We start from the raw sequence: 23,763 nt of genomic DNA on the forward strand, positions 1-23,763 counted from the left end.
ACTGTTCAGAGGCTGCCACCACCTCGCGAGTCGGCGGTGCTTGCGTCCTCTTCCCAATCGTCGACCCATTCAAGACTGGCAATCAATAGATGAGTCAAGCTTCGCGATGATGGTAAACATATCGGTTGATCTTCTACTGGATAGATATGAGTGCTCGGCCGAGCGTGTCTATAGGCCGCATTATCACTGTCGTCGTCGTGGTCGTCGACCTTGCTGTCAGCTTATGCTCTTTCTCTTCTCTCACCCCCTGCCTAGCTCATCGCGCTTCTGCGCTCAAGCAGTACTCGTCTCTACCTGCGTAGCCGTCACAGTCGCAGCAGGAGGCTGGGGCAGCGAAGTCGTGGGTATCGTCGCTGCCGCCGTGCCACCTGGCGTTGCTGCCGCGGTTGCGGCCGTGCTAGCGGGATGCGTAGGGCCCGAGGGAGGGCCCGAATACGGGGGTGGCTCCTCCTCGCCTGACGCCGCTTCCTCGATCGCATTGCCCTGCTCCTGGATCCCAACGTCCGCCCCTTCTGCAGCCGCCGAGCCACCCCCGTATCGCGCAGTAGCCAGTGCCGGCCCATCAGCGCCGGAGGTCGTCGCTCCCTGCCTCTGCTGAGCAGCCTGCTGAGCGGCAGCCTGTGTCGAGAGGCTGAGCCAATGCGACGCACTCTGTCTTGCCGCCACTGCGTCACTATCTAGCCCGCCAGACGCAGCCGCAGACGTTCCCCTCCATCCTCCTGGCCCGCTCGGATGAGGTGAGACCATTGGCGAGGCGGGCGAGGAGGACCTGCCTCGCCCCATGGACCCGATGGTAGGCGTGGCAGGGGCGGATGCTCCACCTGCTGCGAAATTGTAGGAGCCGTACCATGATGAGGAGGGAAAGAGGGTGCTGTGCGTGCCTGCGCTGGTGGACGTAGGGGACATGAGACCACTGCCACTCCCGCTGCTGCTGGTGCTTGTACCGAGCGTACGCGTTGGAGCACCCAAAGGTGGCGATGTGGGACTTGATCTTGCTCCTCCGTTGCGGAATGACGAGCTGGTCTGGTGTGCCATCCACGTCGGCGTCGTAGCGGCCGAAGCTGAGCCGCCCTGCTGCGGCAACCCCGCTGGCGTGCTCGGGCTCGAAGAGGAAGTTCGCGGCGAGAAATAGCAGTCCGGCTCTGCAATGACCACGCTGTTCCCAGGTGGAGCAGGGGGTGCATCGCCCGCGACGCTCCAGTAGTTGGGGAGGGAGAGCCAGATATCCGATGTACGCGAGTGATTGATGGCGATCGGACATTCAATGACTATATCATAGAGCTTGGGCTTGAGAGCTTCACCGGTGCCGGCTTTGGCTTTGCTGGCGCTCGTCGAGGATCCGTCTGCTTTCTCGACCCGGAAGGTGAGGCGAAGGAGGTGGTGCACCGCGATGCTCGACTTTGCATGATCCGTGCTCAAGTTGATGCGCGTGCCTGCTCCGGGAAGCTGAAGATCAATGCTAAGCTCCCAAGGCCCGGCCGGGTCGAGCAGTGAAGCGAGAGCGTCCTGCTCCGCCTCCTCATCATCGCTGTCCATCACTGCGATCCGATCGATGGGGTTGCTAGACGGTCCAGCAATGGCGGAGAGCTGCGCTGCTGCCTCAGTGCGGCGACGGCGTGCGTCGGCGGGCATGTGGAACTCGCTGGCCGCGATGGCGTAGTCAGCCAGCACGCTACTCCTCAGCGCGTTGGGCTCGTCGGAGATGATGGGTACTAGGGGCTTGCCGTCGGGGCCCATGAGCTTGAGTAAGGTCCATCGTCGCGGCGTTTCGTGGCGGGCAACCTTTCTGCCCTTGGCGTAATAGTGCGTCTTCTCCTCCAACACGGCGGTGAGACGCCAGAGCCTGACTTTCTCGCCCAGCGGGATGAACTTGATCCAGAGCGGGATCTTGGAGCCGCAAGCAAAGGAGCGTCCACTGACGAATACGCGGTACGTAAGGGCGTCCTCCCAAGTCCGCTCAACGACGATGGCTTCCGTCTCTTCAGTCCCTTCCTCGTCAGGCGCGTGAACCATGACTACCTCGCGCTCGCAGGAGAGGTTAGGGGTGAGTGGACCTGAGCGTTTGACGACGGCTTTGAGGGTATAGGTGTTGCGTCCGAAATCAGCATAAAGGGTCGGCGGGAGATTGGCGGGAAGAGGAAGGGAGATGCTGTACGTGTAGGTGCCCTTCTTGAATTCACGCCAGTCGCAGGGAGGCTGGTTGAGTGACGGGGTGGGGTGAGGCTCGGTGTCGCCCGGTGCACCGCCTCCTGCGGTCGGTGCTCCTGATCCTTCCCTTCGACCCGAAGAGCTCGTCGGCCGTGAATTGCCACTAGGCGAAGGCGAAGAGCCATGCTTGCCGTGCCAGCTTCCGCTTCCTTCTCCGCCCTTGCGACCCGACCCTGCCAAGAGCTGCTTCAGACTCTTCTTGGCTAGCGTGGGGCTACGCAACCCGTCTGGAGTCGCCTTGCCCTTGCCTTTGTCTTTGCTACTGCTCTTCGCTGGGGGGTTGCCGTCCTTGTCGGCTACGACGGAGGGGAGGGCTTCGAGGGCTTGGGTCAGTCGATCGAGCGAAGGGCGGCGTGAGTGGGGCGCCGAAGACGGCAAAGTCGCACCATCGGGCGAAGCCGAAACCATGTCGCTTGGGGGCCACTGCGTAGCATTGATGACATGGGGGCCGCTCATGCCTCGCGGACGGCCCCTGGACTCGTCTTCAGGAGGTGGAACGATCTCGTCTGGCGGGCCAAAGCGGACGACGTGCTGCGATGATGACGTCGGGACAGTAGGTGATGGAGGAACAGATGGGCTCCTCGAGGAAGAGTGTCCTGCCGCTGTTGCTGGTATCGTCGTTGCAGCACCGTTGGTGGCTTCGCGGCGGTGCAGGATGGAGCGGCCGTGAGGCCCTGCGGCAGGACGCGACTGAGGAGGTAGAGTTGGCGTAAATGCAGCAGTGACGAGATTGTTGTGCGTGGGTGATGCATTGGCTGATTGGTTGAAATAGCCAGCCGAGGGAGACGTGGATGCTGTCGCAGGAGGCGTGTCAATCTGCTCGTAGTCTGGGGGTGGGTCGTGGGGAGCCAGCTGCTGTTGGCTGCCACGATCGCCGACGCTTCGTGGCAACGTCATTGAGTTGCGCGCCGGCGTGTTCGACCCCGAAGGCGTCGCCGGAATGCTGTTGCTCCCCGATGGCTGCCTGCGGTCAGAACTCTTCTGCCTCTTGCCTTCCCTCTCCCTCGATTTGCTGCTACTACCAGACCTGCCGCTCCCAGTCATCTCTCGCAGCGTAGGTGGGAGAATGGCTGAACCAGCCTTGGCCGCCGCTTTGCCCACGCTCTTTGCCATCTTGGCAGCCGCTTCACGTGCCTCTCGCTCGCGGTCGCTGCGGCTCGGGCCAGATGAGGATGTATGCTGGTGGTCGGCCATATTCCAGTCAAGGTCGTCTTGGTCTCCAAAGCCTATACCAGGGCCCATGCTGTGTGCGCGGCGGAGTGGCGGCGCCAGTGGCGCGTCATTAGCGCGGGCGTCGAAGAGGGTGACTTGCTGCTTGATGATTTGCGAGACTTCGGCCAGCTCGATGCGATTGTTGCCAATGCCTAAGCGTGGGGATGCAGGATGATCAGTTTTCGTGACCTCTGAATAGCGGGTCGTCTCCTTTTCCCTCACCTTCTGGCCAATCAGTACGTCCTTCACCAAACAGCGTCAGCTCGACGCTCTTGACGCGCGTAGGTTTGGGCAAGTAGACGGTTACGAGTCCACGCAATTGGCTCGGCGCCGACTCATGATGAATCGTGCTGGTATGACGACGTCCTCGTGCCTCGCCGGATGCAGACTGGCCTCGTAGGTAGGCGACGGGCTCAAAGAGAGTGATGGAGACGGATGGTCCTGGCATCGTGGCGATGAGCTAGGCAGGTCGCGAGGCTGAGCACAAGGAGATGAAAGGGCCTGCCTACTGATCGAGCAGCTTCCTCGCGGCTCCTCTTGGTCAAGCGAGCAGAGGGGGGCTACGATGATCTGGTCTTGGCCATCCTCGCGATGAATGAGTAGGGACGAGCTGAGAAGTGAGGAGTACGGAGCCAAGGAGGAGGCGCAGCGCAGCTGAGCCACCTTGCAAAGGATCCGTCGATCAAGTCAGGCTGCATCCAGAGGCGGCCTAACCCAACACCCACGGGTCCTCGCTGCTCCGCGGGCGCCTCAACTCGAGAAGCTGCCAGGGCCAGCGTCAGTCAGTCTCAGCTGGGCGGGAGCGCGGGAGCGCGGGCCTGCGTCTGCGCGTGTGTGTGTGTGGCTTCGATCGGAAGGACAGAAAGCGGGGAGGGGCGCTCGACGACGAGGGCAGAGCAAGCAGAGTGTGAGAGCGAGGGCGGGCGCAGATAGGCTACGGATTCACATTGATGGGACGCAGCAACGTCCATTGCCCAGAGCCTGAGAATTTCGGGCCTCAGCTGGGTAGGGCAGGTGGTAGCGGGCAGCCGTGGCGGGTAACGATGGTTGTATATTGACAGAGGCGCAGAGAGGAGGCATGAAGGCGTCAGGGAAGAAGGGAAGCGCAAGGTAGGAAGGAGGGAGAGGCCGGCTTCAAAGAACCACGAGGAGCGAGCAAAGAGGCTGAATGCTGCAAAGCTTCCTCGACGCCGGCCCACTGACAGGCATGAACAGTCGCCTCTCCCTTGATTTGACGACTCTCCCTGCATACAGAGAAAGTCTGCCTCGTCCTTAGCACTTGCACCCTGAACTGCCCTCCTCGGCATTCGCACTTGTCGGTGCCGTCACGTCAATCACTACGAGCAAGAGGGCGGGAAAGATGTTGAGCCACTCGGCTCCAAAATGGTCTTTGTGATAGCATCTTATCGGTCGGCCACTCACTCTTGTTTGCCTGCTCTCCCTCGCCCGACTTGTCCATGCCCGGCAACGCCTGAGCGATCTTCTTGAACAGCACCTTGACGTTGTGGCCAGCCTTGGCAGACGTCTCGATGAACATGACGTTGAATTCGGCCGCCTTTGCCTCTGCTTCCTCGGTCGTGACTTGTCTGATTGCGTGAGCAGAACAACGGGACGGGGTCAGCTGCTGATTCGGTACCCAGCACCGTTGATCGCTCGCTCGCTCGCTCACCTCTTGTCACCCAAGTCCGTCTTGTTGCCCACCAGCACAATGATGACGTCTGAGCCACGCTCTGCTCTGACGTCGTCGACCCATTTTGATGTGTTCTGGAAAGAGGCACGGTCTGTACGAGGTGCGAGAAGGGAGACATGTGAGCCACGCGCCCGCTATCTGAAGGCCGACGACTCTCCGCCGAGCTCACTTGTGATGTCGTAGACGACAACTGCGACGCTTGAATCACGAATGTATGAGGGGATGAGGGAGCGGAAGCGTTCCTGCGCAGAGACGAACATGTTGCGCAAGGTCAGTCTGAGAGGCACTCATGTGCTCCAGCTGCATCACCTCTGCCTCACCTGGCCGGCGGTATCCCAAAGCTGCAGTCGCACTGTCCTATCCTCGAGGTACATCGTCTTGCTCAGGAAGTCGATGCCGATTGTCGCTTGGTATGTAGAGTCGAATGTATCATACATAAAGCGGGTGATGAGCGACGTCTTTCCTACTGATTGTTCGCCGAGGAAGACGAGCTGCGAGCGAAGGGCGAGGGAGGCAGAACAGTGAAGCCGTGATCAGCGGATCGTCTTGGGACAGAGTCTCCTCGATGCGCTGGTACGCCCACCTTGAACTTCCTCAGCGGATGGCCGAACTCGCCAGTTGTAGGGGTAGCCATGTTGGACAGGAGGAGTGCAGGCTACGGAGGGGGAGCAGCAGGACTGAGCTGGCAGTGAAGGCTCACAAGGCTGACGTCGATGAGCTTTGAGACGACTATTGGGAGACTGTGCTTGTCGGGCTTGCTGAATGACGATGAGAAGTAGGATGGCAACCTCACGGCCTTTACACTGCGAGGACAATGTCCCGCCTCGCTCTCGTCGCCGCCGCCGCCGCCGCCGCTGCCTGCACCAAATGCGAGTGCGATGCGGAAGCCGGACCTCGAGTCGAGTCGAGTCGACACACTCGCTCCGCCCATCCAGCCCGCCGGCTCTTGCCAGCCCGTCCGCCTGCAAGCTCGCAACGCAACACTCAGGGCGCGAGGTTGTGTGTTGAATTACAGCCAATTGTTGAAGCCGTGGCGACGAGCAACGAGAGACAGCAAAATGACGACCTCGCCCTCGTTTGAGGTCGGCCAAGCCAAGACGATGGAGATGAAAGTGGATGCGGACTGGACCTTGACTGCCTACCGCCTGCTCCGTTTCGACCTATCACCCTTTGCCATCTCAGCCCTTGATCGTATCACCACTTCACCTTGACTTGGCCCAACGATCCTGAGCCAGTGAGTCGCCTTCAAGCTCAACGCAGCCGGCCCGACCTGCCATACAATGCCCTCTTTTGCCAGCTTGCTGCCCTCTACACCCATCTTCGAAGACATCCTCCTTCGTCGCCACGCAAACGTCCAGCCCGGCCATCAGCACCAGCAGAGCACCTCTTGGCCTCGCTCCTCGTCTCGACGACATCGCAGGGCAAGAACCTTCTCCTCCGCTGCCCCTCTTCTCTCTCAGCATATCGAGGCTACCAGCTCTCCAACCAAGCGCATGCCTTGGCGCATCGCCAGAAAGAGGAGGAAGACAGCTAAGAGTCGATCGTCTCTACGCCACCGCTCCTCATTTAGCTCGCCGCCGCGCTCACCACACGGGAACCACTCGACGTCACCGCTCCCAATGTCGTCCCACGAGGTCACCAAGTCGCCCTTGGCCAAGCTAGGGAAGCGCGTTGCAAAGTGGCGCAGCCGTCGAGAGGCTCTCAGCCTACCATCTGGACAGGCAACCAACACTCCTGTACACAAGCGCACAGTCTCGCTGCCTATGCTTGATGACTTCAATGGCGGCGGCGGCGACCCGATGATGCCAGACTCCTCACTCATTTCGCGCAGAGCCTTTGAGCTCACAGAGACCCTTTCGCCCTTCGAGGATCAACAGTCAGCCAATCAGTCCCCACAGCCTGAGCGTCTCGTCATCCCCCGCGTCATCGCCCGTCAAGCAGGGCCAGTTCATCTACCTCAGCAGGGCTTCTATCGAGGGGCGAAAGACCACCGTCACGGGATGGCGCTGACTCCGATCAGCAGCAGATTGCAGCATCCTCCAAGCCTTCAGAACCTGCTCCCGAGGACCCGACAAGATCAGTATAGCGCAGCTGAGGCGCAACGTCAGCGCCTGCAGGTGTACAGGATCCCGTCTACGGCTATCATCGCCCCGAGGAAGGTATATGAGCAGCGCCGTCACGCCTCAGAGACTCTCTCTGTGGGCGTTGATCATTCGCCCTCCCTCTATTCCGAGATCGCAGGCTTCCCTAGCTCACTTGACGACGACGACGATCGCCATGCGTTCGGCTTCCCACCTCGCAGTCGACGCTGTGAAGCTACACCACCGCATACACACAGCCAAGCCTTCTCCCTCGGCGCAGCTTCAGCACTGGAGGCCTTCCTTGCCTCAACGGCATCGCATGCGAGCTTTGATGTGGGCAATGGGATGACGAGGACCTCCTCCGAGGCCATGCCCACAGCGTGGCAGCACTTCTCCGCCGATGACGATGGCGAACAGGAGATTCGAGTTGCCAAGGAAGACCATACCAAGGCGAGAGAGACCAGTGGCACGAGGCAGCCGACGACCAGCGCATCTGCCAACAGCGGCGTGAAGATCACGAAGACGATCACTACCACCTCGACCCGTGCTCCAAGCCTACGCAAGGTACCCAGCACGACGCCTGAGCAGCAACACCTCAGACCGGAAGATCCCTTCTCCCTAGACGAAAGCACCATGACCTTCTGGCTCGAAAGCGAGCGCAGCTTAGCCAGCATCGAGGCGCCTGCACCCACCCTCGCCTCCGCCGATCCCTTTGACACGTCCTTTCAATCAACGCAGCATTCCAGGCGACTACGACGTCGCCCGCTCTCACCCGTTCATTCGCAATACTCGTGGGTCGCAGTCTACACCTCCGGCTCGGATGAAGGCCGTGCCTCTCGCTCGGATCTGTCGGCTAGCCTGTCCCACCTCGACGGACAGGAGCGCGAGCGAGAGGACGAAGGCGAAGAGTCACGCCTCGCGCGTCACATCCTCTGCCATTGGTCCCCTACGCAAGACCACAGTGTCAGTACCTTTGCGAGTAACACCGGGCGCAGCAGCGTGAGCGCCAACAGCCCCCGCATCCCAGACCGAAGGAGCAGCATCTGTACCGCACCTGCGCCTACGCCCGTGGGTTCGTTCAACGATCCTCGCGGCAGCGTGAGCGGCGAACCGGATGAGTCCTTCGCTGCCGGTGATAGAAGAGTAAGCTACTGGTGCCCGACCCAGGATGTCCTCGAGGACTATCTGAATGAGTCGCAGAGGGCCATCCTGATCGATCGCTAGGCTGCGAGCCAAACGGTCGAGGCTTCAATTGTAACACACCACCACACGCCACTTTCTTTCCTTGTCTAGATTCGCTGCCCCATCCTTCGCCGTGGCATACACACCCACACGCCGCACACACACGCGCACGCAACTTCATCTATACCCTCTCTCGATCATAGTGTAGCTAGTCAGCAATGCCTCGTTCTTCTCTCAGGTCATGCCCTCAAAAGCGCGTGTGCTGCCGTGCCAAATGACGTTGGTGATTGCCAAGTGGACTTTTCGTATGTGGGTGAGTGTACAAAGAGAGGCCGAAGCGGACGAGGCGAGCGTAAGTGAAAGCGATGCTGTGTGAAAGGTGGTGGTAGTGAAGGTTGAGGCGGTGGTAAAGGGGTTTGGGTGGAGGGATGGGAAATGTCTCGCAGCCAGGGTGCTCCTCCTGCTCGACCCTCATCTCCTCTCGCCGGAGAGTATAAAGTCTCTCCTAGCTAACCAAGTTCCTGTCCTGCCTCGCATGGTCCTCCAATCCTCCCACTTAGAGGTCAGCAGCCTTGAACTCAATCGTGACATCCTTGCCAGTCAGCGCCTTGTACGAGCTAGCGAAGGAAGCGACCTTGTGCTCCACGCTGGTCGAGTCCTTGGCATCGATGAAGACCTTGACGAGCTTGGAGCCATCGACGGCCTGGTGGTAGCGCTTGCCGACAATCTCCGTGGGGTAGACGAGGTCCTCGAGGATCGAGGCGTGGACCGAGGTGAGGGTGCGCGAACGGGGGCGAGGCTGCTTGCTGCGGCCAGAGCTGCGTCCGGGCTTGGCGAGGATGCGACGCTGACCGATGAAGAGGACTTGGCGGTCTGAGAGCTTCTTCTCAAGCTCACGGGTGACCCTGCGTGTCAGGATGAGGTGAAAATGGTCAGCACATAGTCCGAAGTTGGAAAGTGGTAGGGCTGCCTAATAATCTCCTCTAGCCCCGCCTTCCCATCAAGAGCCCAGCTCCAATGCCATTCTGGCTCGTCTGAATGTCTGCCACACCAGACCTCGTCATCATCTTGCTGATGAGCAGCGCCGTGCTTCGCAGTAACTGTGACTGCACCCACCGCCAACGTTGTGCCCTTCAACCGACACCACCTCTTCGATGCGGGCCAGCTTGCCCGACTTCTTCCCTGAGCCCCGACACTCGTCTCTGCTGCTGCTGCTGCTGGTGGTGGTTGTGCTGCCCCGACGATGCTCACCTTCCCTGAATCCTCCTCCAAGCGCTCAACTCTGGCATGGGGACGAAGACGACGATGGCCTTCTTGCCGCCCTTGACATCGACCTCCTTTGCTGCCGAGATGTGCAGCGTCCTGAGCTCCGTCTTGAGCTCGTTGACGGCGTTCTCGAGCTCAACGAGGGCGTTGATGACGGTAGACTCGGTCTCGGTGGGCTGAGCGCCTACTGAGCCGGCGGTGCGGAGGAGCTTCGACGACATGATGATGATGAGGAGGACGGAGTGGTGAGGAGCAAGAGTCGATGATGCTGGCTTTGGCCTTGGTCGATCTTCGCGTGTGTCCGCGGGCGAGCGGGCGAGTTCACTCTGGCTGGGCTTCCTTGCCTGCCCGCCTGCCTGGCTTGCCTTGCCTCGAGGGCCGCCGTCGACTCTCTGGCCCTCGTCGAGGTCAAGAATCGATGTGAGAGTGGGCCAGGTTCCGCTCCGAGGCAGCCCGCAGTCAGGCGCGCAATTGGGCCGCACGGCAGATGAGCAGTGTCCTTTCTCCGGCCGCCCACCCTCGTCGAGCCAATCTGAGAGAGCCACGCGGTCGAGTGAGCGAGCGAATTCAAGTCCCACTCAGACAGAGCGAGGGCTAGAGAGACACGGGGCGGCGGCCAAGGTCGAATTCGACTCGACTCGATTCGGGCCCACTGCGAGCCAGAGCATCGAGACTTCTTCGTCGTCCACACCACCAACGTCACCCCCCCTTCCCTCTTCCTCATCACACAATGACCGCTACCGTCAAGACCTCGGTCCCTTCAGCAAAGGACGTCCTCGTCCCCGAGACGCTTCTCAAGAAGAGGCGCTCGGACCAGAAGTCGAGGGAGGAGCGACTGAAGCTCGCCGCTGAGGCCAAGAAGGTGAGCATCTGCGGGAGAGGAGAGGGACTCAATGAGGGCCCACAGAAGATTATCGAAGAGCGGCGGAGGCATTGAGAGATTGGGGAATCATCGTTGAAGCGGGAAAGTATTGATGGACATGAGATGGTCGTCAGGCGACACTGCCCCCTCTGCGAGGCTATATGCTGTTCGTGGAGTAGCATGGCAGCCATCGTCGGACGATCACCGGCAGGGATGCACAACATCTTCCTAGTGAATCTGGCTAGTCCTCAGGACGATGCTGTCGACAATTATACCATCTTTCGGGTCTGACGCCGGTCGATCAAGTCGGGACGTAGAGGAGGCAGGGTTGGGGGAAGCGGTCGGGCTCGTTGGATAGCAGTTGGGACGGGCCATCCTCGCCAATTCACGCCAAATGTGAACACGCTCTTCTGACACATCCCTCACCTTCATCCTCGCGACTCTCACAGGCCCAGAAGGCTAAGCGCCGCGTCATCTTCAAGCGCGCTGAGCAGTACGTCAAGGAGAACCAGCAGCGCGAGCGTGAGGAGATCCGTCTCCGCCGAGCAGCCAAGGCCTCTGGCGACTTCTACGTCCCCGCCCAGCCCAAGGTTGCCCTCGTCATCCGTCTGCGTGGTGTCAACAACATTGCTCCCAAGCCCCGCAAGATCCTGCAGCTCCTCCGCCTCGTCCAGATCAACAACGCCGTCTTCGTCAAGCTGACCAAGGCCACCAAGCAGATGCTCCAGCTCGTCGAGCCCTACGTCACCTACGGCGAGCCCTCGGTCGCAACCATCCGCAACTTGATCTACAAGCGCGGATACGCAAAGGTCAACCGCCAGCGCATTCCCCTCACCTCCAACGCCGTCATCGAGGAGCAGCTCGGCAAGTACGGCATCATCTCCGTCGAGGACCTTGTCCACGAGATTGCCACTGCTGGCCCCAACTTCAAGTGGGCTAACCAGTTCCTCTGGCAGTTCAAGCTCGCCAACCCCAACGGCGGCTACAAGGGCAAGAAGTTCACGTCCTTCATCGAGGGCGGTAACACTGGCTCGAGGGAAGGCGACATCAACGCCCTCGTCAAGCGTCAGCTTTAAGCGTGTGCCATTGTGCGCACTCTTGACTACGGCGTAATTGATGACGGTTGTCGTTTGCGGTCCAGCGACGTGTGAAGGCGCAGGAGCTATCCTTTCATCGTCTTGCCGTTTGGCGTGGACCACTCCATCACCCACACTACCTTCTCACCTTGGCTGCTCGGGGGACTTGGCGCACCTCTGAGTGGTATCTCTTCTCTCTCACGCATGTACTTCATCACCCTCTTGTCGCCGCGTCTTTTCCGTCTTCTCGACACATAAAAGCACATTGATTCACTGATGCGATGGCGTGACGTCGAGACCGAACATGGTGTGAGGAGGGTTGACACTGAGGATGACTGAGCGTGCGACCCCAAGAGCGAGGCAGTCACAGCTAAAATCGCGATACGACACCCTGACGAGACAACTTCGTCATGCGACAGACTTGAGGCAGAGTACAAATGCTTTGGGTTCTATGCTGCGGATGCTTCTGAATGCTAATGCGATGGTCTACGGAAATCGATCTACGTGCTGCACTAATTGCGAAATCTCTCTCTTGCCTTACTGGCTCGCCTCACTCGCCGCTTTTCCCTCTTCAGCCTTGCCACCAGCTTTCTCCTCATCCCCGCTTTGCGCCCTCTTGTCCGAGAGTCCAGTCTGTGAAGAGGCGTACTTGGACTTGGCTCGGATCGTCTCTCCCTTGGCGAATAGGATGAAAGGCAGGAAAGCCAAGATGAGAGCGAGGATAGCAAGGAGCGTGCCAGCCCACTGCACGCCCATGCCGTTGAACATCTGTGTCGCGAAGAGCGGGGTGACCGCTGCAAACATGTTGCGCATCAAACCTTGTCCAGCGATGGCAGAGCTGCCCAGCTCCTGATAAGCGTCGCCCGTGTACGAATACACAGCAAGAAAGACGTGGTAAATGCCTACGAGGATGAGGCACAGGCCGACGAGAGGACCCCAGTATGAGATGTCGGCACGGTAGCCAGTCCAGGCAAAGATAAACATGCCAATGGCGAAGAGAGGGGAGAAGATCATAGCACCGTACAGCCTAGCCTCGGGGACGGCGACGCCCTTGTTCTCAGCCTTCTTGCGGAAGTAGAGGTGATCCTGGAACAGCCCTGTGCCGAATCCAATGAAGCAGCCCAGGATGAGCGGGATGTAGGCCAAGCCAACGTTTCCTTCGCTCCAGCCGTGGATGTCGCCAAAGGTAATATTGATGACCGAGAGAAAGAGGAAGATGACTCCCCAGGCGAGAGCGAGGTAGGCACCGAAGAGGGAGACGACGGGCTCGCGAATGAGCAGGGTGACGGCACGCAGGCTCGACTCTCTGAAGAGCTGGGCGATCCCCTGGTTCTCAACTTCAGCAGGAGAGCGGAATCGCATGTCTCCAGTGTCCTTGCGCAGCTTCTTTGCCCTGGTGGTGAGAATAGCGCTGCCCCTCGTCTCGCGGAAGAGGACCGCCTCGAGGATGAAGACGGCGCCTGTGAAGCAGATCATGACGCGCTGGATCCAGCGCCAGCCGAGGTACTGGTCGATGTAGTTGGCATAGAGGGGCGCACCCACCGTGGAGACAATGGCGGAAAAGGTGAAGATGGACGTGGGGATAGAGCGCTCGTCATCGTCGAAGAGGTCGGCGAGCGTACCACCAACAAGGATGGTGCCTATAGATCCGGTGACACCCTGGAAGAAACGGCCCAGAAGGATCGTGGCGATGTTCTCTCCAAAGACGAGCATGAGGGTAAAGACGCTGAATAGGCCAAAGGCGGTCACATAGACGACGCGTCGACCCGTGAGCTCGCAGAAAGGAGCGAAGAAGAGGGGAGCAATGGCGCACGAGGCATTGAACATGAAGAGGCCGAGCTGTCCGAGCTCGTTGGAGACACCAAATTCGGCAACCATGGTGCCGATACCACTGCTGTAAGCCGTCGTCGATAGACTGAGAGAGAAGCGTGAGGGGGGTCAGAAGCGCTCTCGTCACCATCACATCGCGCCTGCTCACCCAATAGCCAGCGTCATCGAGCACAGAAGCGAAGTCATCAACCACTTCTTGGGCTTGCTCCAGTTCATTGGGTTCTCCTTGTCCCCCTCATCGAACTGCACGAGGATGATTCTGTCGTCCTTGTCCCCAGCTCCTTGGTACGTAGAGTCCATGGAGCCCGCAGCGCGAGGCGTGTGCGAAGGCGTGTTACGAGCCAGCGTCGTCTGGCCAGACATGGGCTGCGAGGCGTCTCCAGCAACATCATCGCTCGCTGAGTCGACATCGGCCGTCTCGGTGTGCGTGGCGGCGGCTGCGGCTCCTCCGCCTGCGTTGTTGGAGGAGCCTGGGAAAAGGCCAGCTGAGATGGACGTCTTCTTGAGCGCCATAGCTGAGGCGGTGGTGGCGAGGATGAAGGGGAAGTAGAGGTCGTCGTGTGACGAGGCAGTGGTGTTGGAGAAAAGGATGGGGACCCGCACTCCAGATGAAATGGATCTCCAGAATGACACTCGAGCGAAAGGTTGGGCCGAGAGCTGAGGAAAGTGAGCGGCGGATGAATTGTACCCTTGTTCTGCTGCGCCTGACTCTCGAATCCTTGGTGACGACACCAATTGACACTCCTTGAATGACTACCGACGCGTCTCGCCTGCACCAGGGGTGGCCAAGAGAGAGGTTGCATAGCCAAGCAGAATGACCACAGCTCTGCCTAGTCTCTCACCTCTTTCGCCACCTCTTGACGGGATGCCATAGTCGCTGTCTTCGTCGCAGTCTCACCGTCTTGTTGCTGCCCCTCCACGAGAGGCAGGCGAATGAGGCGTCGCCATGGCAGGATAATCTTGGGTTTCGACCGGAGTATTGCAACGCCTTGCTTCTCCCTGCAAGCCCGGCGTCCAAGAGCTGGGCTCTCCTCGATCGGCCTCCTCTGTCGAGATGACGGATGTAGTCGCCGAGGTAAGACGGACGGACGGACGCTTTCGACGATGAGGCGATGCATTCCTGCGTTTTTTTTGGGCGTTGAGCCGCCGGCGGACTGCGTCAAGCAGCCACGCTCGATTGAATTTCGCCGCTGCCGCTGCAAGAGAGGAGGGCCGTTGGCAGCGACGAGCGACATCATCGTCACTCCCTTGGTTGAGCAGCCGCGTGCGTGTATTACGCCAAGGAGGCAACGGGGCTGGGCGTGCGCGAGCCTTTTTCATTCTCAGCATTGGGCTTGGATGACGACGAAACGCGACGGGAACGGAGTTGGTCGGCCGCGACTCGCCAGGACGAAGAGCAAAATGTCGCTCCCAGTGGAGGCCGCTGCTTCGACGACTGTGAGGATGAGGATTTCGCAGCGAATGGATTGAGCATGATCCACGCGTGTGTACCACACTTAATTAGAAGGCGAACAGCTTGATTGTGTCGCGACCGAGACCAGGCCGTGCCTTGGCAGCACCCTGACAACCTGACTACGCGCTTACCGCTCGATACGGCCCCCTCACGCGTGCTGTGCAATTGCTTGGCGGCCTTGGCTCCCATCTTGCGTCATCGATCTCTAATCTGGCTCTTCACACGTTGCTGATACGGTGTCTTCACACTGGCCGCGTATCTGCGACAGAGATATAGGGGAGAAGAATGCATATTTGGATGAAGTTGAAAGTTATCGGAGAAAGGACGAGGACGAGGGAAGGACGGAAAGATGGAGGTAGGGACAACTTCAAGGTCAACGCAGAGACATTGAGAAGAAAACTTCTCCCCATCGGTATTTGTTCATTGGAAAAGAAGGGCGATGCCGGTCGAGTGGGCTTGAGATTGACCAGAGGGGGCGAGGCGTGCTGAAGCTCGATTGAGGCTTGCGCGTGCGACCAAGCACCTTTCCGGGACTTCAGCTTTCATCTCCGGCTTGCCTTAGACTTATCGAGGCCATGATTGGGTCGCGCGCGCTTAGAGGAGAGCGGCAGCAGCGACACCGACAACGCCGGCGACGACGGCCGAGAAGCCGCGGATCGAGTCAGCGCCGTTGGCGCCACCAGAGGGCGACGAGGTGGCAGCAGCCGTGGTCGAGGCGGGCCTAGAGGCCGACGACGAGGAGGCGGGGGTCGAAGCCGACGAAGAGCTCGAGGGAGCGGAAGAGCTCGACGAGGACGAAGGGCGGCTGGACGAGCTGGACGACGATGCCTGAGAAGACGATCCGCTGGACGAGGAGCCACCAGCCGACGAGGAGCCGCCGGAAGCGGTGCCACCAGCGGCGCGGACGCTTTGAGGGAGGTGAGAGAAAGGGAAGATAGGTCAGCAAAAGTTTGCTTGAGGTAAGGGAAGCAGGAGAGGCGTGGCGAGAGCGAAGCGAAGCAAGGGCAGAGGCCACCGTCTGCCGCTGCCGCCTCTGTCTCCTTGTTACGAGGTATGCTGACACGCGCTCGAGCAGTAGCATGTGCAAGGTGGCAACTGAGCAGCGATCATCCTCCAACATCTCCCCCACGTAAGGGCTCCCCCACCCGTCCGCTCTCACTCAGAATCGTCGAAGCTGCGCACGCGTACTCACCATGAAGTGGAGCCACCAGCGCGGATGGCGACCTGGTTCGAGGGGGCAGTCTGGCCGGCCGAGTCTCCTACGGCGATGGTGACCGACTGGTCAGCGGCAAGGTCGACGTTCCAGGTGAGGCCCATCTCGCTGGTCTGGTCGAAGGAGCGAAGCGTGTTGGAAGTGTCTCCGGGCGCGGTGATGCGGGGGAAGTAAGGAGCCTGGCCACCGACCCAAGTGATGCGGGAGGGCTGGCAGGTGAGGAAGACGGTGGGCGTGTTCGTTGAGAAGGTGTTCTGGGCGAAGGCGACACCAGCGGCGGCAATGGCCGTAAGGGAGAGGGCGGCAGTGGAGTAGTGCATCTTGAGTGATGAGTGAGAGTAGTGTGACTTGATGATGCTTGGTGAGGTGAGTCGAGTCCGAGATGGAGTAGTGGCGAGGAGGATGATAACGAGTGGCAAGGAGGGAAGGCGCAGCCGTCTCTGACCCGAACCTCTTTCTATAAGCCTACCCGAGCGACGGAGCGTGGCGCGTTTCCCTAGGGGTCGAGGCGATGCGTGCGGGCAAAGAGAGCTCGCTCGCTCCTGGGCAACTTTGGAATCGACGGGACAGGCAATCGAGCAGCCTCGGCAAATCGGCAGTCGAGTCCCAAGAGACGTCACGCTCAGTCCTCTCGGGGCGTCGGGCCCGTCCGTTCCCTCTGTCTGACGCTATGGCGATTCAATTCACACCTCGACCAACCCGCGAGTAGAAGGTGGCGGAACCAGGCAATGCAACGCAGCAGCACCGCGAGCTTGGATTTCGATTGCGAGGATCAGGATCATGTGCGAGGTGGAGAGAGCAAGCAGGGCAGGGCAGAGCAGAGCAGCGCTCAGGCCGCCCACTGCCTCAGCTCACGCTACGCAGAGGTCCAGACCTTGAGGCCATCCATCGGCTGCTCCGGCAGCCAAGAAAGAGAGGCACGCACAGGACGCAGAAGCAGGAGAGAGAGAGGGCGGCGCAGCAATGCTGATCATTGGCGCCTTCGCCATCGTAGGCCGGTTTCTCGTAAAGGCAAGAGCGAGGGAGCAACTAAAGCGCGGGCTTGGGCGCGGTGCGGGAACGGGCGAAAGGGGCAAGCAGGGCGGCAAAGGGCTGTGCTGTGACGCTGTCTGCACCACTACATCGACTGTCTGCAGCACAGGCCAGGCAACGAACGCACGCACGTCCCCGAAGCTTCGTTCGTCTCTTCCCTCTCTTGGCACAGCGCTGGCGCTGGCTCTCATCCTTATTGCCGCTCCCGCCCTCCAGAAAGTCAAGAGTTGATTGAGAGAGCAGCTCAGCGGAGCGCTAGGCGTAGGTGTGGCGGCGCATATTTTCCTGCTCCGTCCCAATAGGGTCGAGCGGGTCGAGCCCATGGTAGGGTGAACCGCGCTGATCCGACACCAGTCCGGCTGAGTAGGCTAAAGTGGCTAGCTCAATATCAATCGACGCCTGCGCTACCCCGAGGAGAGGCGTCCGTATCTCACGGCAGACAAAGGAGGAGCTGGTCGGGTAGTGGCGGTGAGTGACCTTCTGAGGCCGAGGCTGAGCTGATCAACATCAGCGCCTCATCGTATTCCGCGACAAGCTGGACGACCTCACCCTTTGGTCAGCCAACTGTTGGTTTCGCCCCGGCGGCCGATGTGCCGGCCTTGCGCGTCTGGCCGCCGGCTCGCTCACACAATCAGAATCGTCTTGCGTTGTCTCATTCGTCGCCGTAAATCCGCGACTTGGAGACAAGAGCCAGCGCATTGCAACATCGCATTGACCCGGCTGGAGCGCCCAATTGTAGACGCTTGTCAATGTGATGCGATGAAGAGGCCACTGCCAGGGATTAGACTCCACCGTACGACCCTGACCGCTCCCCATACGTGCGACTCGTAAACGAACGGCCCATCTTATCTTCGCCAACTACTTCGACGCCCCTAGCCATTGGTCCGTCAATTGTAATCATTCACGCCTTTCCAGAAGAACCTGTAGATGCGCTGCCTAGCACGAGCCTGCCCCCCTCGGCTTCGAAGATGTCGAAAATCAGCTCGCCCCCTCGCCATCGGACGCAGGGGCGCAGGCATTCATGCACACGCAGGGCAGCAAGCCGCAAGCGAATGAAAGAAGGGTGTCAAAGTCGCTTCGATACGCTAGCTGGCTAGATCTCGCTGCGCAAGTGGGCAGAATCGTGGAAGCGTAAAGCTCGGGTCTCGCATAGTGATATCTCTCTCGATGTACCACACTTTTCTCGTGGACAGCACCATGTTGTGGGCATCGGTCGTTTCAATCACCAACTGTGCGCTAAGAGGGCAGGTAGTCGAGAAGAATCGAGGGAATCGATATTGATAGAGAAGCAGGAAAAGTACAGAGGGGAGAATTCATTTGGAGCCCATCGCCGTCGTCGTCGCTGCCATCCGTTTTGACCGTCGTATTGTTATCACCATCGCGTTCCCAATCTCATCCTGATCGCGCCTGCTTAGAATGCCCTCAAAGCCTGCTCGAGCAGGGCATCCAGCCCATCCTCAATCCTGTCCAGCTGCTTCTCAAGCGGCAGATACGCCTGATGGACCTGCTGTTGTTGCTGAGCGTTCTGCTGCGCCTTCCCCCCTGCCCCAGCCTCACCACCACTCATAGCCAACGTCGCGCTCCTGAACAATCCCGAGGGCATCTGGTTGCTCGGCGGAGGGAAGAGGCCTGCTACCTGAGCTCGCGGTTTCTCACGCTCCGGCGCATAAGTGGTCACCGCTACCACGCTGTTATGCCTCGAGGCTGGAGGACTAGGCCCTGTCGGCCCGCCACTACCGCTCGCACTACGCGAGGCGATCCCTCCCCCCCCGCTGCTATCGCGTGAGGTCTGAGCCCGACTGGCCGACCGACTAACGACGCGGGTGACGTACTTCTTTGGGTCTCGACGTGCCGCAGCGTCCACCAGAGTGTAGAGATGGTCGAGTCCAAAGTCGTCGCGAGGGATGAAGGCTGCAGGGCCGGCGTTGGCCATTCGACGACGTGGGGAGGAGGCGGAGCCAGCTACGCTTGCATTGTTACTCGAGTTGGCAGCGAGAGACGCTCCTGCGGCGGCGGCACCGCCTACCACGATCGCGCCCGCTCCTGCGGCAGCTACCGTGCCTGCGGCCAAGGCGCCAGCCCCAGCTCCTCCAGCTGCCGCGGCTGTCGTAAGGGTGGAGATAGGCGTGGGGTTGGTGGTGGCTGCACTCTTGTCCGTTGCGGTCGACGCTGAACGAGGGCTGCTGTCATAGACGGAACCATACGAGCGATCCGACGTGCCGTCGACATTGCCCGATCCTTGCTTGCGATGCTGCCCGGGTCTCATGGCTGAGCGAGGCGGGGCTGTTACAGTTCCCGACGGCTGCGCTGTCGTAGGTGTTCGGCGACCAGCGCTGCTGCTTGAGCTCGTATTGGCGTCCGTCACTCGTGACAGAACCTGATTGATCCGGTCCTCTATGGTGTCCTCGTCCGAGGACGGGTTGCGCACGAACGATTCAAGCAGGTCACGATCTGAGGTCGCAGTGCTCGGCTTGGTGGCGGCCATGGGATCCGACGACTCGGGCAGCGGAGACGAAGGCGCGTCCATGTATTGGCTCTGCAGCGTCGAGGCGCTTGCTCCCCTTGTAGGGATCTTCGGCCTGAGCCCACTTGCAGTAGGCGTCAGGGTGCCTCCCGTATCCGCTGAAGAAGGCTCCTTGGCGTCAATGGTGAGCACATCCTCCACGATGGAGCTGATATCCATCTCCTGGCCCCCTGCAGTCGGAAGATAAGAGTAGCGCACCCTCCCTCCCTCGAGTGAGCGAGAGGAGCGGATCTTGCCGTCGTTGACGAGGTAGAGGTCCACGCCTTGCTGATCATTGCGTTGTGCTCCCAGGACGGCTGCCTTGCGCTCTTGGGCTGCAGCACGCTGTGCGGCGATGACTTCGCGACTGCGCGAGTTGGTCATACCACCGGCTGTTGCCGCTACTGCTGCTGCGCCTGCCGCGCCTACTCCTGCTACTCCCGCCGTACCCGTCAGCTTGGTCGCGTCCAGCTCAGACTGTCTCCTCTGCTGCTGCCTCTCAGCCAACACCCCCTCCGTAGGACTCAAAGACCTCACCGACTTGCCAGGTGGCGCCTTTGCCCCATTAGCGCTGGCAGCAGTGACTGCCCTCAGCACGAAAACAGGGTCTTCGCGTCGTATCTGCTCCTCGGCCATGTTAAGCAGCATCGCTGAGTCATTGGAACGACGCTTGTTGCTCGTTGACGACGAAGCCTTGAAGACGGGCGGGGTAGGGTACGCCTCCACGACGCGCGAGTTGGGCTGAAGATGACGCTCCTTGCCTGGCCCTTGGCGCTTCACGTCGACCGTGAGGCTATATCTCACACGAGGGCGGCTACGACGTCGTGATGTGCGCTCCTCAACATCGTCCCCTCCCTCAACTAGACCATCCGCTATTCCGAAGCGATCCAGCCCTGCTTCGACCACTTCTGCAACTGTGGCATTGCGTGGCAACGAGAGGACCTTTTCACGGAAGCGTTGCTCAACTCCATCGGCAGGTGCGGCACCAGAAGGGCCACGCTCCGCCAGTACAGTAGTGGGGATGAGTGCGTTGGTCTGCGGATCAAAGGAGAGACCCTCTGGCAGGTCGTTCGGGAAGATGACAAGGCGAAGGGCGAAGCGCGCTTGTGGTGACTGCGAGAGAGCCATATCTGGTCCTTCGAGGGGAGTGCCAAGTGGTGAGAGACCGCCGGGTATCTTCACTGGGGCGCGGAGGCCACTCGGATCGGGTGACTCGCCGGCGTAGGCATTGGAAGAGGACCAGATCTGGCCGGGCTGGATACCTATGCTGCCCGGACTAGCCCCTTGTCGACCGCTGGGAGAGCGTGCACGCTTGAGGTAGAATTTGACAGCATGGTCGTCACTGAAGTCTTCATTGACCCTCGCGATTGCAGGGTTCAGGCTCAGATTGGACGAGATTGACGAGATGCTTCCCACAGAGGAGCGCTTGACGCTCGGCATCACGGCGGACTCAGGCGCCATCTCGCTGAGCCTGTCGAAGACCTGCAATGGCTTCTCATCAGGGCCCAAAGGTCGCTCGCTGCCTTCGAGAAGCTTGACGCTGAGAATGAATTCGCCATAACCCAGTCTGAAGCGCTGCATTGCTTGGCGAACGAGGTCGCGCGCTGACGTTGAGTCGTTGAGGAGGACAGTCTTGAAGGTCGAATCGGCACCGATGTCGTCGCCGGCGAAGATGCGCAGAACATTAAGCATGGGGACGGAATTGGGCGTGGCCATGAGCGAGCCAGGTCGAGCTTTGCCACCGCCAGGGCGTGAGATGAACTGGCCTTGGCCCGGATCCAGGCTTGACCGGTCTGATGACAGGAACTGACGCTGGTACGCTTCTTGCGTGAGACGATCCCTCTCCTGCACTCCCTTTCCCATGCCCGTGGTTCCAGAGTTGCTGCTCGGACGAAGAATACCCGCGCGCCCTCCCTCCTCCGACGGTCGTCCAATGATAGCAGATTCGTCTCCAGCAGAAGAGAAGGAGCCCGACTTGCGGTCTTTCTTATCCTTGTTGCGCGAGAAGAGACCAGAGAAGACGCCGGAGCGCTTCTTGCCCTCCTTACCTGCGTCGATGGTGGCAGAGGAGTCGTCCGTCGCGTCCATGGAGCTCTGCTTCGATTTGCGCCTGAGCTCCTTGTCCTTGCGAAGCTGCGCGGGGGTAGGGGAGCCTCGACCGTACGGGCCGCCGCCTGCAGCGTAAGAGTTGCCCGCCTGGCTGCCAGAGGAGGAAGCCATGCTCGCGTCGGAGACTGTGCGGTCTCGCTGCACTTGAGAGGGGAGGAAGCCACCGTCTGATCCGCCGACAGCGCTGTCACGGCTCTCTCCAGAGAAGGTGCGCTCGGTCGAAGGGCGCTGCTGCTGGTCTTGCTGTGAGCCGTACGAAGCGCGAATTTGCTGTTGCTGGGATTGGCCTTGTAGCGAGGGTCGCCCAGACCCCAGCTGGCTTTGGTCGCGAGAAGGTCGTGGCTGCCTCTCGTCCATGGGAGCATTATCCCAGCTTGTGCCAGGCGCGCGACCCTGCTCCTGAACCTGCTGCCCTCTGAGAATGCCACGCTGAGGGTCTGAACTAGCGTCGCCGCGTCCGCCGGCAAGGGCAGCAGCGCCGACACCTGCAGCACCAGCGGCGGCTGCAGCTGCGGCTGCCTTTTGGCTCTGAATGCGTTCCGCCTCCTTGGCATCCCAGTCCATACCGTCATCGGGGTCCATGCCGGCGAGCATCTCCCTCCGACCTGCGGCGGTGTCGACGCTTCCTGGACCAGTCTGCTGCTGCTGCTGTACGCTTGCCTGACCTCTGCTCCTTACATCCGGCTCGCTCTGCTCGAGTTGACCTCGTACTTCGTCCTCGTCCATGTCTTCTTCCTCGTCCTCGCCCTCCTCGTCGTCTTCTTCGTACTCGCCCGCGTCATCCATGTCTTCATCGTACTCGGATTCCATCTCATCGCCGCTGTGCTCAACGTACGAAGAGGGCCCGAAGATGACCGAAGGCTTCGATGCTGGACCGGGCGACGGGTTCTGAGGCGAAGCGCCGTCCCTCCTCCTCGACAAAGCCGACAGCTTGCCAGAGTGGACCGACATACCCTCAGGCCCCGCAGCATCCCTGCGCTTCACAAGGTGTGACGAGTAGATCTTGGATGGCACCTGGATATGGTCATCGTCTGTCGCCGAGGCCAGATCAACATTTCTATGCTTGTTGAGGCGAGCCAGTCGCTCAAAAGGAGTTTCGATGTTCTCTGCAGGTATATATCCGACCTCCTGCGTGCGAAGGACTCGGACGAGCCACCAGTAGCTGTTTGAGTCATCGAGCAAGGTGAGACTGTTCCCCTTGTTGACCGTCGCCTGACCTTCGACGGTCGCGACGAAAGTGTGAAGCGCGTATACGAGGTCGAAGTCGATGTTCTCGTCTGGGATCGAGGGGCTAGATGAAAGATCGTCGTCTTCATCGTCGTCGAGCTCCTCTTCGTCTTCTTCCTCGTCATCGTATTCTTCATCGTCGTCTTCATCAACATCGATGCCTTGCTGGACAAGACCGCCCTCGCCGTCTTCGCCCTCGAGCTCGACGTGGCGACCGTCTGGCGTATGATGCGTGTAGTTGCGCTGTTGTCCTTCTTCATCTGACGAGTCGTCTTGTGGTTCGTTGGAGCGCTGCCTGACCAGAGTACGCCTAGGCTGTTGTTGCTGTTGTTGTTTCGTCATCGTCTGCTGCTGTGGCTCGTCATCTGAGCTGAATCCTCCCTGGCTCAGCTCGTCGCGAGGGGCTTGGGCTGATCTGGCAGCATGAGTCGCAGCACGATTGCCCTGTCGAGGATGCCTGCCTTGATTGGAAGCAAGTGACGTATCAACCGACAGAGCCGGCTTTGCAGCAACGGATGCCATGATGGGCGGCAAGCGAAGCTAGGGGGTTTGGTACTTGGTGGACGCGTGCAGTCAGGAGGAGAAGAGGGGGTGCCGCCTGGGCGCCTTCTTCTCTTCTTGAGAGCGGAGTCGTCGTCGTCGTCGTCGTCGTCGTCGAGATGAGGGAGAGAGCAAAGTGTGCGGCCGGGTATCTGCGTGTCTGCGTGCGTGTTGAGGTCGTGTCGCTCCTTTTCTCGCTCGTCGACGATGATGATCCGAATATGGCAGGACGTTCGACGTCGAGCGACAAAGTGATGCGGCCCCAGCGCGACCCGTCTC

The 23,763-nt window shown here is 60.2% G+C and overlaps 10 protein-coding genes across 10 annotated transcripts; 3 read left to right on the forward strand and 7 right to left on the reverse strand.

Moving 5' to 3' along the window:
- Positions 1–273: 273 nt before the first annotated feature.
- Positions 274–3,868, reverse strand: BDZ90DRAFT_258851 (hypothetical protein; the record flags this gene model as incomplete). The annotated part of the gene is made up of 2 exons (XM_025508114.1): positions 274–3,572; positions 3,643–3,868. The coding sequence occupies 2 exons, from the start codon at positions 3,866–3,868 to the stop codon at positions 274–276; spliced, it is 3,525 nt and encodes a 1,174-aa protein (XP_025363382.1).
- A 771-nt stretch (positions 3,869–4,639) lies between these two features.
- On the reverse strand, positions 4,640–5,817 carry BDZ90DRAFT_230781 (rab protein 6). Its single transcript, XM_025505601.1, has 6 exons — positions 5,694–5,817; positions 5,431–5,601; positions 5,280–5,352; positions 5,090–5,201; positions 4,843–5,006; positions 4,640–4,757 (listed from the first exon to the last, which is right to left on the reverse strand). The coding sequence occupies exons 1-6, from the start codon at positions 5,742–5,744 to the stop codon at positions 4,693–4,695; spliced, it is 636 nt and encodes a 211-aa protein (XP_025363383.1). The 5' UTR covers positions 5,745–5,817; the 3' UTR covers positions 4,640–4,692.
- A 473-nt stretch (positions 5,818–6,290) lies between these two features.
- Positions 6,291–8,672, forward strand: BDZ90DRAFT_130441 (hypothetical protein). Its single transcript, XM_025503371.1, has one exon. The coding sequence runs from the start codon at positions 6,391–6,393 to the stop codon at positions 8,413–8,415; it is 2,025 nt and encodes a 674-aa protein (XP_025363384.1). The 5' UTR covers positions 6,291–6,390; the 3' UTR covers positions 8,416–8,672.
- Positions 8,522–9,860, reverse strand: BDZ90DRAFT_249925 (ribosomal protein S7e; the record flags this gene model as incomplete). Its single annotated transcript, XM_025507675.1, has 2 exons — positions 8,522–9,278; positions 9,625–9,860. 2 exons carry the CDS (start codon positions 9,858–9,860, stop codon positions 8,930–8,932), a joined length of 585 nt encoding a protein of 194 aa, XP_025363385.1. The 3' UTR covers positions 8,522–8,929.
- A 502-nt stretch (positions 9,861–10,362) lies between these two features.
- BDZ90DRAFT_230784 (putative 60s ribosomal protein L7 subunit) lies at positions 10,363–11,851 on the forward strand. Its single transcript, XM_025505602.1, has 2 exons — positions 10,363–10,501; positions 10,951–11,851. Exons 1-2 carry the CDS (start codon positions 10,370–10,372, stop codon positions 11,575–11,577), a joined length of 759 nt encoding a protein of 252 aa, XP_025363386.1. The 5' UTR covers positions 10,363–10,369; the 3' UTR covers positions 11,578–11,851.
- A 263-nt stretch (positions 11,852–12,114) lies between these two features.
- BDZ90DRAFT_218292 (MFS general substrate transporter) lies at positions 12,115–13,707 on the reverse strand (the record flags this gene model as incomplete). Its single annotated transcript, XM_025504359.1, has 2 exons — positions 12,115–13,492; positions 13,556–13,707. 2 exons carry the CDS (start codon positions 13,705–13,707, stop codon positions 12,115–12,117), a joined length of 1,530 nt encoding a protein of 509 aa, XP_025363387.1.
- Positions 13,708–14,130: 423 nt separating this feature from the next.
- BDZ90DRAFT_130524 (hypothetical protein) lies at positions 14,131–14,989 on the forward strand. Its single transcript, XM_025503373.1, has one exon. The coding sequence runs from the start codon at positions 14,341–14,343 to the stop codon at positions 14,875–14,877; it is 537 nt and encodes a 178-aa protein (XP_025363388.1). The 5' UTR covers positions 14,131–14,340; the 3' UTR covers positions 14,878–14,989.
- A 465-nt stretch (positions 14,990–15,454) lies between these two features.
- On the reverse strand, positions 15,455–16,393 carry BDZ90DRAFT_258857 (hypothetical protein; the record flags this gene model as incomplete). The annotated part of the gene is made up of 2 exons (XM_025508115.1): positions 15,455–15,767; positions 16,053–16,393. The coding sequence occupies 2 exons, from the start codon at positions 16,391–16,393 to the stop codon at positions 15,455–15,457; spliced, it is 654 nt and encodes a 217-aa protein (XP_025363389.1).
- Positions 16,394–16,597: 204 nt separating this feature from the next.
- On the reverse strand, positions 16,598–17,520 carry BDZ90DRAFT_130446 (hypothetical protein). The gene has a single exon (XM_025503372.1). The coding sequence runs from the start codon at positions 17,426–17,428 to the stop codon at positions 16,925–16,927; it is 504 nt and encodes a 167-aa protein (XP_025363390.1). The 5' UTR covers positions 17,429–17,520; the 3' UTR covers positions 16,598–16,924.
- Positions 17,521–18,353: 833 nt separating this feature from the next.
- BDZ90DRAFT_230788 (hypothetical protein) lies at positions 18,354–23,723 on the reverse strand. The gene has a single exon (XM_025505603.1). The coding sequence runs from the start codon at positions 23,464–23,466 to the stop codon at positions 18,517–18,519; it is 4,950 nt and encodes a 1,649-aa protein (XP_025363391.1). The 5' UTR covers positions 23,467–23,723; the 3' UTR covers positions 18,354–18,516.
- Between the last annotated feature and the right edge of the window lie 40 nt (positions 23,724–23,763).

The sequence above is a fragment of the Jaminaea rosea genome (assembly GCF_003144245.1).
Source record: "Jaminaea rosea strain MCA 5214 unplaced genomic scaffold BDZ90scaffold_3, whole genome shotgun sequence".
NCBI classification, from domain to species: Eukaryota; Fungi; Basidiomycota; class Exobasidiomycetes; order Microstromatales; genus Jaminaea; species Jaminaea rosea.